General features: G+C 44.3%; 1 protein-coding gene across 2 annotated transcripts in view; it reads left to right on the forward strand.

Annotated features, from left to right (window-relative positions):
- Positions 1-19,921, forward strand: part of LOC126352265 (exostosin-1) — a 1,075,747-nt gene extending 1,055,826 nt beyond the window's left edge. The window contains exons 5-7 of one of the 2 annotated variants that reach the window (XM_050002675.1): positions 3,703-3,996; positions 8,140-8,390; positions 18,488-19,921. In XM_050002675.1, coding sequence (XP_049858632.1) covers positions 3,703-3,996; positions 8,140-8,390; positions 18,488-18,668 — 726 coding nt within the window. In that variant the 3' untranslated portion in view covers positions 18,669-19,921. Of the gene's footprint in view, positions 1-3,702; positions 3,997-8,139; positions 8,391-18,475 lie in introns of both variants that reach the window. The other variant, XM_050002674.1, reaches the window with a different exon arrangement.
- Positions 19,922-20,260: the final 339 nt, after the last annotated feature.

The raw sequence follows: 20,260 nt of genomic DNA on the forward strand, positions 1-20,260 counted from the left end.
CGTGAGTAATAACACACACGGCTTTCCTCCACGTAGGCCGTGTCTTGTATCTTCTGGGTCACAAGTGTTATATTTTTCGCATTACCAGCTGACAAAAGTAATAATATACCCAATGAAACTTAGAACTTTTAAAAGGAGACTCAGTACCTATTTCAATTAAACAGTGTCGATTCATGATTTCAACTGCCAGCTCATTAAAAATGTACAAAAATAGGTTTTGTCGCAACAGACACTGAACTTTATACCAAGCAAAATCGGCAAACAACCATACATTTTGAGAATTTTATTTAGTCATCCAATTTCGCCATCTCATTAATGCCATTTTCAGACTCCTGTGCACTCCATGTAAAGACAATCAGATATATCGATACCTGCATCACTGAAGTCATAGATATTAATATTCCGTGAATTCGTTTCTGGAGCCTTCACTTCGAAGACTGGTTGTTGTCGAGTCTTCGAAGTAAACACTCCAGAAACAAATTCACGGTATCTTTATATTCTCAAAATATACGGCTGTTTGACGATTTCCTTTGACACATATTTGACCTGTCGCTGTCATTATCCACAAGGGATGAACAGAGACACCATACTTCGTTTTAAGCGCTCTAAATGTAAGTATTCATGGGTGAATTTTTTACTTTTGACGACTGATAATGTATATAGACAACTTATCATTCTAGTGTTGCTTCAGTTTCAATAACAGCAGTCAAAACAAATTGTAATAAGTACAGAAACAACGGGTAGACATAATGTTATAACTACCACTTCAAAAAAATAAACTTCCAAGATCAAATTGATTGTTTGAAGGTACATGCCTGCAGCGTTAGTAGAAGCAGAAAACCCCGCTCCATCTTATCACAGCATGCTGCTAGAGGAGAAAAACATAATGGCACAGTCCATTGATAAAGTGGGCAAATAACTCATTTTTTAGAGTTGGTCATGATGTTTTTATTATCACCTCTCGTAGGTGAAGGGATATAGACTTGTCAGTTTGGTGCTGCAAACGTTACGAACCCGTACGTCATATGCGTTGCTGACCAAAGACCTTATATTGCATAGCTTTCATTTCTGGACATTCCTTTTCTGGGGATCATCAGTCTTCTGGCAGGTTAGATGATGATCGTCACGAGCTCCTCTCCTGTGCGAACCTCTTAATCTCAGAATAGCACCAAATGTCCTTAATCATTTGTTGGATACGTTCCAGTTTATGTCTTCCTACACTTTTTACCGTCTGTGGCTCCCCCTAGTATCACAAAAGTTACTGCCTGATATCTTAACGCATATTCTGTTGGCCTGTACCTTCGCCCTATCACTTTTTTCCTGATGTTCATTTCCTCCTCGATTCTGCGGAGATCCAACTCATTTCTTATCTTTTGAGCCCACCATATTTTCACCATGCTTCGGTAGAACTACATCTCAGACGCTTCCGATTCATTTCTTCTACGGTTTTCCCACAGTGCACACACAATACACTCCCATAGATTTTCTGTGCTCCAAACTTAAATTCTCAGAAATTTGTTTCTCAAATTGAGGTCTATGCTTCATACTAGCAGACATCTTTCGCCCCGAAATGCTCTCTTTGCCTGTGCTGGCCTAGTTTGTGTGTCTCCTTACCTCGACCATAATGCCTTAGTTTACTTCAAAGGTCGCAGAATTCCTTCACTTCGTCCACTTCTTGCTTACCACTTTTGATATTAATTTTTTCGTTAATCTGACTTCTGCTACTTCTCATTACATTCGTCATTCCTCGGTTTACTCTCAGTTCACATTCTGTACTCATTAGACCATACATTCCCTTGAACAGGTCTTGTAATTTTTTTTCACTTTCGCCGAGGATAGCAATGACATTAGCGAATCTGTTACTCAAACTGGTGGCTCCTGAATTTTAATCGCATTCCTTAAGCTTTCTTTTATTTCCATCATTGCTTCTTCTAGGTACATATTTAACAGTAGATGCGAGTGGAGCTGTGGACGCTAGGAAATGGAGTGCCTAGTGGAGAAACCGGAACGTTTCCGACATATTCTTCTGTTTGAGTTCAGTAGAGGGTGACAGCAGCGGAAGTAGCGAGAACTATTTGCATTGTGTGTAGGGATAATTCGACTGGACAGAGCACCGTAAGAAAATGCTTTTCTAGTTTTGGGAAGGATCGTTTTGACATTCGTGACTCTCCACATTCAGGAAAACCTTCTGGCCTAGATGGAGATCTTGAAATGCATTAATCCACAATTATACACGTCAATGTACTCGAGAACTAGCAAATGTGACGAACTGTCATCATTTCACCATCGTGTAACATTTTCATGCAGTGGGGAAGGTTCAGAAATAGGTTGTGTGGCTACCATATGCATAAGTCAGTCACAAAAATCAGCGGGTGGTCATAAGTGCGCTCTGCTTGCACTTCATCATTTGGCTTGTGAATAACACCGACCATTCTAATCCTGTATCGTTACTGATGACGCGAAATGGTGAAATGGTAACATAGGGAAAAGAAAGGAATGGTCGAGCTTAAACAAAGCAGCAACTGCCCGTACAAAGACGATATGGTGTACTACGATCTACTTGTCCGAAGTGGAACCATCACTTCTGACATTTGTCGTCAGCTACTGAGACGTCTTGCAGACGCATTCCAAGAACAACGTCCAGGAAGACTGCGTGAAGTGATATGCTATATCACGATTACGCCCTCCCGCATTATTTTAGACTGACAGAAAATACTATACAGAAGTTGGGTTTGGAAAACATTTCACATCCACCTTATTCACCTGATCTTGCGCCTCAGATTTTTACCTTTCCCGCTCTCTATCGAACGATATTCAAGGAGCTTCCTTTCCGAATTAAAGTGCGCTCCAAATATGGCTGGGTTAGTTACAAGTGTTTTCTACAGTTGCGTCTTAAAAAGTATTGTAAATAGAGAAGGAAAATACCGGGTGATCAAAAAGTCAGTATAAATTTGAAAACTTAATAAAAGACGGAATAATGTAGATAGAGAGATGAAAAATTAACAAACATGCTTGGAATGACATGGGGTTTTATCAGAACAAAAAAAAAGTATTGCTAGACGCGTGAAAGATATTTCGCGCGTCGTTTGGTGATGATCGTGTGCTCAGCCGCCACTTTCGTCACGCTTGGCCTCCCGGGTCCCCAGACCTCAGTCCGTGCGATTATTGGCTTTGGGGTTACCTGAAGTCCCAAGAGTATCGTGATCGACCGACATCTCTAGGGATGCTGAAAAACAACATCTGACGCCAATGCCTCACCATAACTCCGGACACGCTTTACAGTGCTGTTCACAACATTATTCCTCAACTACAGCTGTTGTTGAGGTATGACGGTGGACATATTGAGCATTTCCTGTAAAGAACATCGCCTTTGCTTTGTCTTACTTTGTTATGCTACTTATTGCTATTCTGATCAGATGAAGCGCCATCTGTCGGAAATTTTTGAACTTTTGTATTTTTATAGTTCTAATAAAACCCCATGTCATTCCAAGCATGTGTGTCAATTTGTACCTCTCTCCCTACGTTATTCCGTGATTTATTCCGTTTTCAAATTGATACTGACTTTTTGACCACCCGGTATATTATTGACGACTGAAGTCCCTGTTAGATGTCCTCAGAGTAGTCTGTTAAGTACTCTCGACGGCGTGCTTAATTCCAACGCTGCGTTGTGAGTGACGTGCCACGCGCGCCGTCTGTTGGCAGATCGTGGTGGTGTGGGCGCACGAGCGCGCGCCGCCCGGCCGTTCGCGCTGGCCCGCGCTGGGCCACGTGCCGCTGACGGTGCTCTCGCAGCCGCAGGGCCAGGGCCAGGGGCCGGCGGGCATCGGGCGCCGCTTCCAGCCGCACCCGCTGCTGCAGTCGGACGCCGTCCTCTCGCTCGACGAGGACTGCCTGCTCACCACCGACGAGGTCGACTTCGCCTTCGCCGTCTGGCAAGCCTTCCCCGACCGCATCGTCGGCTACCCCGCGCGATCGCACTACTGGGACGACGCCAAGGTGAGGCTTCGCGTCCGCTTTTAGACTTTCCACTCCGCTGAAGGACGTGCAACGTAGCTATGCTGTAGCCTAAAATTGGATACCAATATTAATATTTGTGCCTGCCCGGTTAGCCGTGCGATCTAACGCGCTGCTTCCCGAGCAGGAAGACGTGACGGTACCCGCCACGAATCCGCCCGGCGGATTAGTGTCGAGGTCCGGTGTGCCGGCCAGCCTGTAGATGGTTTTCAAAGCGGTTTTCAATCTACCTCGGCGAATGCGGACTGGTCCCCTTATTCCGCCTCAATTACATTGTCGGCGACTGCTGCGCAAACACACACACACACACACACACACACACACACACACACACACACACACACACACACACCACGCTTACTCTACCACGCAAACATTTGGGGTTATACTCGTTTGGTACGACACGTTCCCGGGGAAGTCTACTGGGGGCCTCCGGCCGGAGTGGCAAGGCGGTTCTAGGCGCTACAGTCTGGAGCCGAGCGACCGCTACGGTCGCAGGTTCGAATCCTGCCTCGGGCATGGATGTGCGTGATGTCCTTAGGTTAGTTAGGTTTAATTAGTTCTGAGTTCTAGGCGTCTGATGGCCTCAGAAGTTAAGTGGCATAGTGCTCAGAGCCACTTTTTTTCCACTGGAGCCCGAACCGCACAATAACCCTGGGTTCGGTGTGGGAAGGTTGGCCTGCTGTGATCTATTGTGAAATTGTGAACCACTCAGGGCTTGGGGGGGGGGGGGGGGGGTTCAAAAGTGGCTCCGAGCACTATGGGACTTAACATCTGAGGTCATCAGTCCCCTAGAACTTAGAACAACTTAAACTTAAACCTAACTAACCTAAGGAAATCACACACAGCCATGCCCACGGCAGGATTCGAACCTGCGACCGTAGCGGTCGCGAAGTTCCAGACTGAAGCGCCTAGAACCGCTCGGCCTCAACGGCTGGCGTGGGGTGGTGGGGAGGGAGGGGGGGGGGGGGGTTGGTGAAACCTCTCCGTCGTTTCTAGGTCCCTAGTTTAATACATATTAATAATTACATGAATTCTGACCGAGTGGCTTTTAATATTAAAATATACCTGTTGCAGAGAATTTGATTAAGATCGCGGACGCCGTACTGGTAAGGTATCAGAATGCGTCTGCTTCTCGCAAGCGTGGTTGTTCCAGACAAATAAGGACACGTAATTTAAAACTTAGTAAGGACCGTCATCGTTACAAATAAACAAATGGGAAGCATGAAGAATCGTTATTAGACACATACGAGGTGTGTGAGACCGACAAGACTGCGAGCGATCTGGCAATGCTGTGGTGTTCTACTTGGGTAGACTGGTGTGTTCTTCCCTTCCAGATGTTCAGTCCGAGCTTCGTACAGACATCGCGTGATTTTTGTGAGCGTCCGCAGTGAAGTAATTCCACTGTTCCGTTTTCGTAAAACACACACTATATATAGTGTGTTTTACGAAAACGGAACAGTGGAATTTAGAGCAACGTTTTGAAACTGGCCTGTAGGGAAAATTCCTTATCAAGAGCGCAAGTGTTTCGCTCGCACAAATCAATTTTATAAGTCCGAGAAGGCGTTAAAGATAAACCTCGCAGAGGAAAAACCTTCAACTTCAAAGACCGACCAAAACGTCGAATAGGTACGTGCTCTTGTGAGATCAGACCGGCGTTTAACAATAAGGGCGGGTGACCAGTAAAACTTAAACACTTTCACTGTGGACAAAATTTTGACTGAAGTTACGCATATGCGAAAGGTTTGTGCCAAAATTGTGCCGAAAGATTCTACAACCGAGCAAGACTATCGAAGTAACGTGTGCGTTGATCTTCTTGAAAGGATTGACGATTACCACAAATGGTTCAGTTTTGTGATCACAAGTGATGACACCTGCATTTTTTAGTACGATCCTGAGACAAAGCGGCGAAGTGACACATCTCGAACGAAAAAATCTTGTTTCTTTAAAGTCAGTACCGCCATTAGACTGATGTTTATTTGCAGTGTTACATTAACACTTCCACGATCATGATTTCGGCTTCAAAGTACCATTATCAAATGTTTTAAGTGTTATACAGTGGCTAAGATGGCATACTCTCGTATTTAAAACACACTATTAGACACCCGTCCTCCCGGACGGGAGCAGTAACATTTTCGAACATAACCTCACTGGCACACTCGGTAAATAACTCTTTCACACTTCTAATATGCCTATTCAACGCTGCATATACAGTGACTTGTCCTCTGACCAGACGTTAGTCATTATTTTGAAGTGATTTGCATCTGATGACATATTCACACATAAGTTTACTTAGCTGTTTATCTTGATGATGGCTTCATTGTCTTATTTAGAGGCATGATAATGTCCGTGGGTCTTCTTCTAGTACGGAGAAGATTAACTGATGAAAGGATTGTAAAGATCGGGTGATTCTCGGTGTACTGAATCGAGTTTTAAATTTTTGTATTCTGCAACACTTTACGTATTATGACGACACAATTTGAACAAACCCAACCAGTAATACATCTTCTTCCTCTGATCTCACAAACAACTCAACTTCCATTTACAGTCACCTCCTGACAAGTCTGTACGAAATGGAGAACAATAGAGATACTTTACAAAGCAAAGAGTTCACTTCCTCGTCAGAGGCAATCTCTGGTACATATTTAGCAAAATAAATAGAAATGAATTTACGAAGTTTTTAAGCAACATAATTCAGAATTGTTTTAGATACGTGGAATATGAATATTTAGGTGTGAAGTAATTTTTATGGTCATGAATGAGAGTGGGACCTCTAATGTATCACTGACTTAATTACGTTACACACATTGTAGGAAATTGTGTGAATGATACAAGAAGTGAGAGGTATAGTTAACAGTTATGCCATTGTCATTAACATCGTGCTGCCAAAATGCTTGGTATATTGAAATAAAAACGCGCCTGAAACTTAAAAAAGTTTAATTTTATGAACCGCATAATACGTAGAAAAATTAAATTATTGTTATTATTATTAGTCATGTTGTAAATTATACATAAAGGGTGAGTCAAGAGGAAAGGTACATGCTTTGAGAGGTCGTAATATTGGTGATTCTGACCAAAAAATCATCTGAACGTGTCCTTTTCTTAAGCGCATTCGATATACAACTCGTCGAAAATAATGGACGTCAATTGCATGTCGTTATTCACGATCACTCACATGCGAATACAACTATTAGGTTACGTAGTGTTGTCTTTACTGACCATAGGTCATTTTTATGAAGCCACGTTATTTTTTCTCATGTACACTTTGATTTGGTGGGCCTGCTACTCCCGACAGTAGAGTTCCGTTGTTCTCAGGGTAACGGACTCGTACACCCTGTGGCCAGATGCTGCTCCAATTACAGACATTTCGACTGAAACAACAGCCAATACATTCGTTACTACATGGAACTTACAGCTCGTATTTTTTATGCGTGTGGTCAAGTAACGGACCGCACTAATGAGCTCAGATCAGTATCACAGCTGCTGCCTAAAAGAGCTGCAAAGTGCATTGAAGATGACAGTGGACTTTCTGAACCTCTTCTGTGAGAAAATTTACACTATTCAATTAAATTTTAGATAAAAATGTTTCGTTTACGATGATCTGCATTTGTCTTGTTTCCCTCTGTTTTCATCAGTTTCTTCAGAAACTCTTATGAACATGACATATGTTTATACGATGTTTTTTGTTCAGAATCACTAATACTATCACCCCTCAAAGCATATACCTTTCCTTCTAACTCACCTTATTTAGTGATAATTGGTTCTCTGCTATACACAAAACTATATCAGAGAGATTGTATAACTGAAAAGCTTGGGAAAGTTTTGTTGTGCGCGATCAATGTAACATGGGGCTTTAAGTTTTAAATCATGTCACATTAAATACGGGAAAATAATTAAATCTTGCGTGATACATGAACTATTTCCGTCAGTTGAAAATTTTAGGAAAATACCTCAATTTGCAATGTTGTTAGAAGAAATGTTTTATCATGGTGGTTCCAAAGTGAAATACAAACACATTAGTTTCTTTAGTACGACTGAGAAGAATTTAAAAGAAATATGATCTGGCGCACAGAGTTTTTTTGAGGCATGCTGCATGTCATACCGTACTGTGTGGTTTTTTTCCAGGGCACCTGGGGCTACACGTCCAAGTGGACCAACGACTACTCGATCGTGCTGACGGGCGCAGCGTTCTACCACCGCTACTACAACTATCTGTACACGTACTGGCTGAGCCCGCTGCTGCACAAGACGGTGGAGCAGTCGCAGAACTGCGAGGACATCCTCATGAACTTCCTGGTGTCGCACGTGACGCGCCGGCCGCCCATCAAAGTGACGCAGCGCAAGCAGTACAAGGAGCAGCCGCCGGGTGGAGCCAGGTGCGCCACAAACTCTCTAGGCCAGGGGTAGCAGTGGGCAGCGACAGCCAGTAGCTGTGTGGGCTGAGTGTTTAGCGATGCTTTACTTCTTGTATCCAAGGTTCTCTGTTGTCCAGCCGGATCCGATCGTCGAAGTTCCACGGTATTTCGGCGAATAACCGTTCCGCCATCATCAGGTGGTGCTGATGGAATGATCTGTCTGCGCTGTGTCCGTGGTATTTACGTCCGCGGCGTGGTGGGAGGGGTGAGGGTAGCTGCCGCCACGCCCGGTGATAGGCGCAGTCCATCTCCGTCCGCCGTAGCGGAAGGATCCCGCGTCCGCTGGCGCCGTAGCACCATGATGCTGTTTAATAATGGTTTCCAGGCCTTGCTAAGTTGAAACCCGGTGTCCCTGTTGATGAGGTTACCTGTTACTCGAATTTCTATCGCCTCCTTGGAGATACTGTCCCAGTAGGCACCTGTGACCGTCAGGATTTTTGTCATTTCGAAATTCGCTGTGTGTCCTGTTTCAATGCAGTGTTCTGCTAGGGCCGAATGGCTGGGTTGGCGTAAGCGGGTGTGGCGTTCTTGTTCCTTGCATCGGTCCTCGACCGTGCAAACTGTTTGGGCGATGTAGGATTTGTCACAGCCGCACGGGATTTTGTATACGCCCGCTTTCTTAAAGCCTCCGTCATATTTCGCCGTCCCTAGTAGGTCACCAGTCTTTGCTAGTGATCGGAAGACTGTGTCAATCTTGTGTCGCCTTAACAGTCTCCCTATTTTTGACGACACGTTGCCAGCAAACGGCAGAAAGGCCAGAGCTTGCTTCTCTTCTTCGGGTTGTTCTTCATCTCGGTTCTTGCTGCACTTCTGTTGTCGGAAGGCCCTTTGGATTTGGCGGTTGCCTTACCCATTCTTGTGGAACACAGTCCCCAGGTGTTTGAGTTCCGTTGGCAAGTTCTGTTCATCAGAGATAGAGTGTGCTCTATGTACCAAGGTGTTGAGCATTCCATTAAAGCTGCCCCGGATTGTGGCGGACATAAATACCACGGACACAGCGCTGACAGATCATTCCATCAGCACCACCTGACAATGGCGGAACGGTTATTCCCCGAAATACCGTGGAACTTCGACGATCAGTTCCGGCTGGGCACCCGAGAACCTTGGATTCAGCACATTCGCCGGGAAAGCCCCAGATCACGCTTTACTTCTTATTTCCGTTTGTTGATGGCTGTCATAAGAGGAATGTCATAAAACTGTTTTATTTTGTTTTGATGAGACCCGCTACGAATTCCTCTCCTTTGTCAAACACCTCATCTCAGAATAGCACTTGTACCGATAATCCTCAGTTTGTTGAATATATTCCGATCTCTGTTTCCCTAGACAGTTTTTACCTTCCACTGCTCAGCCATGTACCTTGTAAGTTATTCCTTCTGCACCTAACACAGTGGTTCCCAACCTTTCTGAGACAATTACTCACTAGTGCGACCAGATATTAGGAACTTCTTAGGTACTACCCTCCTCCGCCCCTCCCCCACCACCACTACCACCACAATTATAACCATTCCAACAACAAATCATCATAGACCTTAGAGCCTAACTGAAACTGAGAATTAAAAAAAATTGAAAGATTAATCATATGGTACTTTTTCTGGTTGTTTTATTAAAGCGGTAACTAATGAGTAAAAGCTGCAATTGGTACCACTTTTTCTAAAAACCTTTTTTTATAGAATGATGAAGTAATTCTCAGCACGTTGCAAGTGCTACCTAATATCCCCTCCTCAGAAAGGAAAGCTAGCTATCCCCATTTACAAAAAATGCTTCCTCTCCCTAGCGGTAGTTGCTTCCCCCACACCATGCACCCGTATTTAAAATAAATAAAGTTACAACGTAAGCACTATACATAGGCCTGTGCTTGTAAATCATTTTCCTCAACTGGCAGATATTGGAAAGACTCCGGGATACCTATGCTTTGCACCTGACCACTGACACTAGTAGTAATAAAAATAATAATAAAGTGTACGGCCTACAGCAGTGTAATGGCTGTTTCATAGTTACTGTTTTGTTTATGTGGCCCATCACGAAGTCCTCTCCTGTGCCAACCTTTACGCTTTCAGAGTAGCAATTGCAGCCTCTGTCCTCAATTATCTGCTGGATGTACTCCAATCTCTGTCTTCGTCTACACTTTTCCCCATTTACAGCTCCCTCTAGTACTATGAAAGTTATTCTCTGATGTCTTAACAGATGTCCTATCATCCTGTCCCTTCTCCTTGTCAGTGTTTTCCACATATTCCTTTCATCTCCCATTCTGCACAAAAGCTCCTCCTTCCTTACCTTATCAAACCACCTAATTTTCAAAAACGGTTCAAATGGCTCTGAGCACTAAGGGACTTAACATCTGAGGTCATAAGTCCCCTATAACTTAGAACTACTTAAATCTAACTAACCTAAGGACATCACAGTCATCCATGCCCTAGGCAGGATTCGAACCTCCGACCGTAGCAGTCACGCGGTTCCAGACTGAAGCGCCTAGAACCGCTCGGCCACTCCAACCAGCCCTAATTTTCAACATTCGTCTGTAGCACCACATCTCAAATGCTTCAATTCTCTTTTGTTCCAGTTTTCCCACAGTCCGTGTTTCACTACCATACAATGCTGTGCTCCAAATGTACATCCGCAGAAATTCCTTCCTCAAATTAAGGCTTATGTTTGATACTAGTAGACTTCACTTGGCCAGGAATGCCCTTTTTTGCCATTGCTACTCTACTTTTGATGTCCTCCTTGCTCCGTCCGTCATTGGCCATTGTGCTTCCTAGGTAGCAGAATTCCTTAACTTCATCTACTTCGCGACCATCAATCTTGACGTTGAGTTTCTGGCAGTTCTCATTTGTGCTACTTTTCATTTCTTTCGTCTTTCTTCGATTTACTTTCACTCCATACTCTGTACTCATTAGACTGTTCATTCCATTCGACAGATCCTGTTATTCTTCTTCACGTTCACTCAGGATAGAAAAGTCCTCAGCCAATCGCATCATTGATACCCTTTCACCTTGAATTTTAATTCCAGTCTTGAACCTTTCTTTTATTTCCATCATTGCTTCTTCGATGTATACGTTGAACAGTAGGGGCGAAAGATTACATCCCTGTCTTACATACTTTTTAATCCGAGCATTTCGTCCTTGGTCCTCCACTCTTATTGTTACCTCGTGCGGATTCGGGGGTTAGAATAGGCCCGCGGTATTCCTGCCTGTCGTAAGAGGCCACTAAAAGGAGTCTCAAATGTTTCGGCCTATATGTGAAGATCCCCTCTCGGGTTTGACTCCATCTTTCTAAATTCTTCCGCAGAGGGAGCCAATTGGGGAAGGGCGCCTTGCGTGGTGCATTTTGTCCATCGTGCATTGAGACCTCTAGCCAGATTTATCGTCGTCGCATTGCCGTCCCGCTCGTTCTCCATCTCTTGGGCGAGGATGCGTTCCTGGGTACAATTTCCTCAATGCACTGTGCAGTGTTGCTTTTTGCGGAGGCGACGACCGTGGACTTTATTGCACCTAATATCCAGCATGGTAGCCAGTCCGTTGTGGTGGGGCCGCCATGTACCCTGTTGGTTGTAGCCACCTGACAACACAGGGATCGCTCTACTGATGCCTGCGCCGTTACCTACCCACCTAAGACTAGGAGTAGATGCCCATTTCCCTGGGGCATCAGGACTCCCGGCAATGGCCATCCTGCCAGGTGGCCCTTGCTGTGGCTGGGTGGCGCCTGTGGGGAGGGCCCTTGGTCGGAGTAGGTGGCATCAGGGTGGATGACACGCAGTGAAGCGTGGCACATCTTCTCTCGCTGGTGGCCAGCCACCAGCAGTCTCTGCGTTCGAGGGCTCACTTTAAAGCTAATTTGTATGGCCACACAATGGGAGGAATGAAAGGCTATGAATGACAGCTAAACGTATTCGCCCCAGTATCTCGTCTGTACCAGAGCTGACAGGAAATCCTTTTTGTCCGTGAAGCCTCAGTTCTTTGTAGAGCATTAAGAGGAAAAGTTCGGGGAGGTGGAGGGCTTGTCCAAAATGGGGTCAGGGTCAGTCTTGATAAAAACTGCATCCTCTGCCCAGTCATGAGCCTTGCTCGCTTGTACGAAGCTGGGAGATGTTTCTTTTACTATCACCCCCCAAAAAAGCTTAAATATGGTCCAGGGCACTATTTTCCACAGAGATCTTTTACAGTCCGATAACGAGCAGTGCGCCAACTTAGAGCGACAAGGTGCCCATTTCGTGCAACGCGTCCACCAGGGTTCGAGGGATCATCAAATTGCCACCACTGCCTTTATCTTGGCCTTCGAGGGTGACACATTACCTGAGAAGGTCAAGGTGATCGTCTACCATTGTGTGATGCGGTGCTTCATGTGTTGGAAGTTCGGCCATATGTCTTCCTGCTGTGCTTCCAGCCTCATATGTCGCGATTGTGGTCGACCATCCCATCCTGATACTCCATGTACCCCGCCTCCCATCTGTGTCAGCTGCGGAGAGCACCATCCTCCTTGCGTGTGGACTGTAAGATTTCACAGAAGGAATGGAAAATAATGGAATACTAGATCCTGGATCGACTGACCTACACTGAGGCTAAGCGGAAATTTGAATGACTTCATCCAGTACACATGAAGTCATCTTATGCCACCAATGTCACTCCTGCTACAGTTCCCAAAGCTGCACCACATACCGTCAGCTTTCAGAGCCAGACGACCACACGTGCCCCCTTGATGGTGGGGGCCACTTCTCTCTCTGTTGCTCCCGTACCACCTACCTCGGGAGTAGCACCCCCTCAACTACTGGGGATACCAGTCCCCACTTCTAAGCCAGAGAAGCGTAAGAGCGTAAGTCTTCTTCGCCTTCTCTCGCTCGGAAGGAATCACTTGGGTCACTCCCTTCCCAGGTTCCTACGAGCGACACAGCAGACACCCACCAGTGGCTGAAGGAGCCACAGGTCACTGGTCCTGGAGACTGACTCACTAAAGTCCTCCCAGCAAGAGCAACCAAAGGAACAGCGCGATAAAGCGAAATTGAAGACCCCTAAGACCAAGGCACCTGCGGTGGCACCTACACCACTATCTACAAGCTCTGCATCCGAGGATGAGGTGGGGATTCTTGCGTCCGCTGAGGACCTCGATCTCGCTGGTCCCTCGGACGTTATGGATGTCACTACTGTCGGTACTCGATCGGTGGCGGCAGGTGACTCAGCAACATAATTTGCCTCCTCAGTCCCTCCACGCCTTTCTCAGCCATGGACAATGTCATCCCCCAGTGGAACTGCAGCGGTTTCTTCCACCATCTTGCTGAGCTCCGACAACTTCTCAGCCTTCACCCTTTCTTCTGCATTGCTCTTCAAGAAACTTGGTTTCCAGCAATGCAAACCCCCACTCTCCGTGGCTATTGGGATTATTATAAGAACTGGGCAGCTTATGAAATGGTATCTGGTGGCGTCTGCGTCTATATCCTCCACTCTCTTCACAGTGGGTCTTTCACTCTACAAACACCTTTAGAGGCTGTCGCTATTCGGGTGTGGATGCCTGAGGCTGTTACTGTCTGCAGTCTGCATCTTCCACCATATGGTGATGTCCCGCAGCATGTCCTGGCTGTACCGATAGCCCAGTTGCCGCCACTTTTCCTGTTACTGGGTGACTTCAATGCCCATAACCCTCTGTGGGGTTGATCAGTGGCAACGGGCAGAGGCAACATCATTGAGCATGTAATGGCACACCTCGACCTTTCACTTTATAATGCTGGTGCGTTCACACATTTCATTGTGGCGCATGGCACGTACTTAGCTATCAACCTTTCGAAATGCAGCCCTAGCCTCTTACCGTCTATCCAATGCCGTGCGCACGGCGACTTGTGCGGTAGTGATCACTTTCCGATCTTTCTGTCACTGCCACAGCGTCCCTCTTCTGGGTGCACCTGAAGATGGGCTATGAATCAGGCTGACTGGGGCTTATTCTCCTCCATTGCCACTATTGAGCCTCTTTCCAATGACGCCATTGATGCGGTGGTTCACTCCGCCACCACCGGCATCATTACTACCCTGTTCGTCTGGGTCCCCTTGGCGGAGGACTGTGCCTTGGTGGTCGCTTGAGGTTGCTAAGGCGGTTAAAGATCGCCGGTAGGCGCTCCAGCGTCACAAGTGACGTCCCTCAATAGAACACGTCATCGCCTTTAAACGGCTGCGTGCGCAGGCCCACTGCATCATTCGCCAACACAAGCAGGAGTGCTGGGAACGGTATGTCTCCACCATTGGCGTCCATATCTCTCTGTCGCAGGTTTGGGCCAAGATTAGTTGCCTCTATGGCTATCAGACCCCTGTCAGTGTCTCTGTGCTCTCACTGAATGGAGCAGTTTGTACTGACTCCGACATAATTGCAAACCGCTTAGCAGAGCATTTTGCTCTTAGTTCCGCTTCTATAAATTACCTACTGGCATTCCGCTCCTTGAAACAGCGGTTGGAACGTCGGAGCCTTTCATTTCACACGCGCCATCCTAAATCCTACAATGTTTCATTTAGTGAGTGGGAATTCCAAAGTGTCCTAGCCGCTTGCCCTGATACAGCTCCAGGGCCAGATCGCATCTACTGTCAGATGCTCAAAAACCTCTCATTGGACTGCCAGCGACGCCTCCTCATCCTTTACAACCGTATCTGGATCGAGGGTGAGTTTCTGTCGTAATGGCGGGAAAGCATCGTTATCCCCGTTTTTAAACCTGGCAAGAACCCATTGGAGGTGGACAGCCAATGCCCCATTAGCCTCACCAATGTTCTTTGCAAGTTGCTCGAACGCATGGTAAACCAGCGGTTGAGTTGGGTACTCAAGTCTCGGGGCGAAGGCCCGGCCCAGGGTGGATTCCGTAAAGGCCGCTCTGCCGCCGACAATCTGGTGAGCCTGGAGTCAGCCATCCATACTGCCTTTGCCCGCCGTCAGCACCTCGTCGCTGTCTTTTTTGACATGCGGAAGGCATACGATACGACATGGCGACATCACATCCTCTCTACGCTTCATGGTTGGGGTCTTTGGGGTCCACTGCCTATTTTCGTACGAAATTTTCAGTCGCATCGTACCTTCCGCGTGCAAGTTGTGGCCTCCCATAGTTCCCCCCCAAGTTCAGGAGAACGGGGTATCACAAGGATCTATCTTAAGTGTCTGTCCGTTTTTAATTGCAATTAATGGGCTCGCTGCGACGGTGGGAACGTCTGTCTCAGCTTCCTTGTATGCTGACGACTTCTGCCTCTACTATAGCTCCATTGGCATTACAGCTGCTGAACGTCAGCTGCAGGGCGCTATCCGCAAGGCGCAGTCTTGGGCTGTAGCGCATGGCTTCCAGTTTTCGGCTCCCAAGAAGTGCGTTTTGCATTTCTGCCGGCGACGCACAGTTCACTCTGAGCCATGGCTTTATCTTGCCGGCGAACTTCTTGCTGTGGTGGAGACACATCAGTTGTTGGGTGTGGTTTTTGATGCCCGGTTGACTTGGCTCCCTCATATTCGGCAGCTTAAACAGATGTGTTGACGGCATCTTAATGCTCTCCGATGCTTTATCCACACCAGGTGCGGCGCCGACCGTTCTACCCTCTTACGGCTCTACCAGGCGTTAATCCGGTTCTGTCTGGATTATGGGAGCCTGGCTTATGGTTCAGCATCCCCTTCTGCGTTGCAGGTGCTGGACCGCATCCTTCATAGCGGAATCCGACTTGTCACTGGAGCTTTCCGGACCAGCCCTGTGAACAGCATACTTGTGGAGGCAGGTGTCCCTCCCCTGCAGTTACGGCGCCAACGTTTACTGACCGCTTATGCTACACATGTCTGTAGCTTGCCTAGGCATCCTAATTATTGTCTCCTGTTCCCTCAGTCAGTCGTCCATCTCCCAGAACGTCGGCCCCGGTTGGGTCAGCAAAACTCGTTTTGAACTGATTCATCTTTGGAAGTCTGTTACTGACAATTTGCTAGTATTTTGTTGTTGATTATGAACATCGGCATGTAGAATGTAGTTTACATTCAGCATACGACTTCAAATTTTGTTGAGCTTGACTCTTACTTGTTTTGTATTATAATTAAGCTGATAGCATCTCTAGGTTAAAGAGGATAGCAGTTCTCTGTACTGTGTGATATGAGTATACTAAATTATTGAAAATGAAATCTGAAGGATACTGTCTGTTGTTTTTCCTTATTTTTCAACTGTCGCTCATTTTGGGCTACTAGTGTGTTCTGTAATACCACAGTTGATTTTTGGACTTCTGAATTAACCAAAACCTTGTATGTGTGTCAGTGTACATATAAAACCAATGGTAAATGTCATCATCAGACGCTTGGTGAAGTAAGTTTCACATCTGTAACTACTGTGAAATGGTTTTGGACAAGCAGAAGCACTGAATCAGGCCTTGATGTATTCCTGTGTGACGCAAGAGGAACACCATTTCAAATCTCCCTCTAGAAACCCAGGCTGACATTTTCTGTGAATACTTCAAGTGAATTTCTGTCTCTCTCTCTCTCTCTCTTTCTTTCTCTCTCTCTCTCTCTCTCTCTCTCTCTCTCACACACACACACACACACACACACACACACACACACACACACACAGTGGATGTGCTGCAGTACTTGTCTGCAATGCATCCCAAACATGGTGGATGAGATGTAAGTTTCTTACAAGAGATGCTGCAGCTCTTGCTACAAAAGAATTTACAAACTATCTTAACAAAAGAAGAATCAGCACCAAAATATAACATTATTCTCCAAATTAATCCAGAACAAAAATTAATCATTAGCATTATATTGTACAATTAATAATATGAATATTAAGTGTGCCAGATAATTCTAAAAGAAAAATAATTTTAGCTTTATACACTGTAACACTGTAATTTCTTTTATAAATTTTAGTCTGAAATATATTACATGGTAAGCAAAATCAAGTGAAATCCTTTCAATGAAACAGCTGAGTGTGTTCACCTATACAAGAATTCATAGTATACATGGTATTGGTAATTTTTATAGAAAAAATCTTATTTTAGAAAAGGGTGTCCCACTGCAAGGTGGAGGAGCTGTTGGAATGAGACAATATTCGGCGAATGGACTGGTCTGCCCATTCACCCTGATCTAAATCCCATTGAGCACATGTGGGATGCTTTTGGAAGCACATCCCCGTGCATCAACAAGCATCCAGCAGTTGTTAGTATCACCAGTTGAGGAATAGAAGTCCCTACCGCAAGAACTCCTTACCTACTCTCTGGCCAGTACGGCAGCACGTCGTAGACTTGCACTGCTGTGGTGATCACACATCTTATTGATAACTATTTCCCACCCTTTTTAATGGTGAGGGGATGATCACAGTTGCCGGTGACTTCAGTGTATTTATTGTCTTTGAATATAAGTGTCATTTCTGGTCGTCTCATTGTTTATGTCTTTCAGTTACTTTCTGTATTACAACGTAGCGGTTATTTCTGTGTATGATCCAAATTTCATCGTACTACGCTACGTGGCATTGACATATTGTGCAAAAGTTACTTTTATTCTTGCATTCTGCTCAGCAGTGTGCAGACCAGTTCAGAGTAAAAGGTAGTCTGCAACTATGAGACGGTGCAAAAGATAAGCAATGCAGCTTCAGTTGCAACTGTGATTTGATACGACTGGTTTCACCCATGTGAGGAGCATCGTCAAAACGCAGCATTGGAACATCGAAAGTCCCCAATGCTCAGACATTGACGGAACGACATTGCTGCCACGTTACAACAGTCATGTCAAATATCTGATTATCACAGACATTTTTCCTTCGATTGCTGCTGTTTGATAATGACTTTACTGCCACTGAAACCAGTCGTGTGAAATAAACTGTTGTTGCAATTGGATTACAATTTTAGTAACTGATAAAGAAATACATTTGAGGAAGCTTTTTCTTTGTCATTTTGGGCAAACATATCGCTACTAATGTTGAGTTCAAACTTTAGCCTTGCAAATAATACATTAGAGTTAGTAGTAAAAAGTAAATTGATTTTAAAATATAATTTATTGCATTTTTCTGTCTTTTGAATCTTTATTCAGGACATCAAAAACTAAAACTGCTTTTTTTGTGCTACTTCAAGATATTTTTCCAGGTCTCCATGGAACGATCCAGATCACTTCATTCAACGCCAGACTTGCCTCAACACCTTTGCAGCTGTTTTTGGTTACATGCCTCTCCTGCGTTCCAACATGAGGCTCGATCCAGTGTTGTTCAAAGACCCCGTCTCAAACATGCGTAAGAAGTACCGCCAGATTGAATTGGTAGGCAGCTAGTATCATCTGACAGTTAAAGTCACAGTGGTTCCTCACATTTATTTCGCAGACCTGTGGTGTGTGATACTTAAAAGAACATATACAAGTTGTTTATATCGACGTGGCGTTTTCAGAAAAAGTTTGTCGTATTTATCAATGCAATGTATTTTATTTAAGTTATGAAATTGTATACCAAGACCAAAAGGAATATACGAAACGTCTGTGCTTTCAGAGAACACAATGGTACTTGTTCCTTGCTTACATTTTCCTGTCATGGATGTGCATCGATTAGATCCCATTTTATATTTATTATTTTGAGTTGCAAACCCTTTATGACTACAGCACTGAAAACGTGTATGTAACTCGCTGAATACAAAGAAATGAATTACTAAATCTTTGATAAAATACCTATACAAAGGCTTTCTAACCTCCCAGCCAACAGACTGCTATACCTCATAATAAATATTGTTGTCCAGTTATATATGTGACAGTCCCAAATGATAAGTATTTTCTTTGTATTTACGAATTTATTAACAAATTGAAATATTTTGGAAATTACATTTTATACAATTGGTTTTTGCGGATGTTTTTAATAATTTGTTGAAGCATGAATCAGGAGAAGAGCTAATAATATACATTGAAAACCATCTTTTGCAGACAGAATTGTGTGTTAAATAGCACCTGTTCATTATTTATCTGAAATAATTTAACATAGAATGGACTTCAGTATTGAATAAAACATTGCTGTATGTAATCAATTTATGTAAACAGACTCTGAAGTTATAGAGAGTACATCATTGACTATTGAAGTTTTATCCATGTCTCTCATTTGGAAGACACTGTAAAAATTTACAAGGCTCATTGATTTTTTGGTCAGCAGTTTGATATCAGTACTGTCTTGTAGTGATTTTTCTGTTGGTTTCATTCATTAGTTTTATGTAACTTCTTACATTCCACTAAGTCACTGTGCAATGAAGCATAAAGCAAAGGGAAGTACCTTGATGTAACTTGACCTTGTTCTGTTTTGTTTTTCTACAGTTTGATACTGTGTTGTGCAACCATTTGCTTCCCGACTGTTACATACTGTATATGCTAGCAGAGCAATGTAAATTGACACATTTTTATAGGAACATATATTTTATTTTTGTTTAATACATAACAATAAAATGGAGAATACTATACAGTAACACTGTCCATTGTCTCGGCACAGATATATTGCAGTTACAATGTGATATGTATGTGTGTGAGGATTAATAAAATGAATCTTTTATTAACGCATTGAGAAACCTTATTTTTGCTGCCTATTACATGACGTTTCCCAGTTTACCATCATAATTGTAAATATTACCACCACCTGTGGTACATTTCGATTGATGCTTATGAGATGTATGTACTAATAGTATTATTAATTATTTAGTTATATTTCTCCCAAAGAAATTTTGCCATTTCAGTTGAAACGAAAAAACTGGCATCAAATGCATATAATTTTGTTTTGTGACGAGTTGGTCTCCTTGCTTTAAAATAGAGTAATATCCTTCATTTGAACTTCAACTAAAATACCTTACTGTTCAAAAAAATTACAAAATATTCTAGTTTTGCTTTAGGAACACCAT

The sequence above is a fragment of the Schistocerca gregaria genome, chromosome 1, assembly GCF_023897955.1.
Source record: "Schistocerca gregaria isolate iqSchGreg1 chromosome 1, iqSchGreg1.2, whole genome shotgun sequence".
NCBI lineage: Eukaryota > Metazoa > Arthropoda > Insecta > Orthoptera > Acrididae > Schistocerca > Schistocerca gregaria.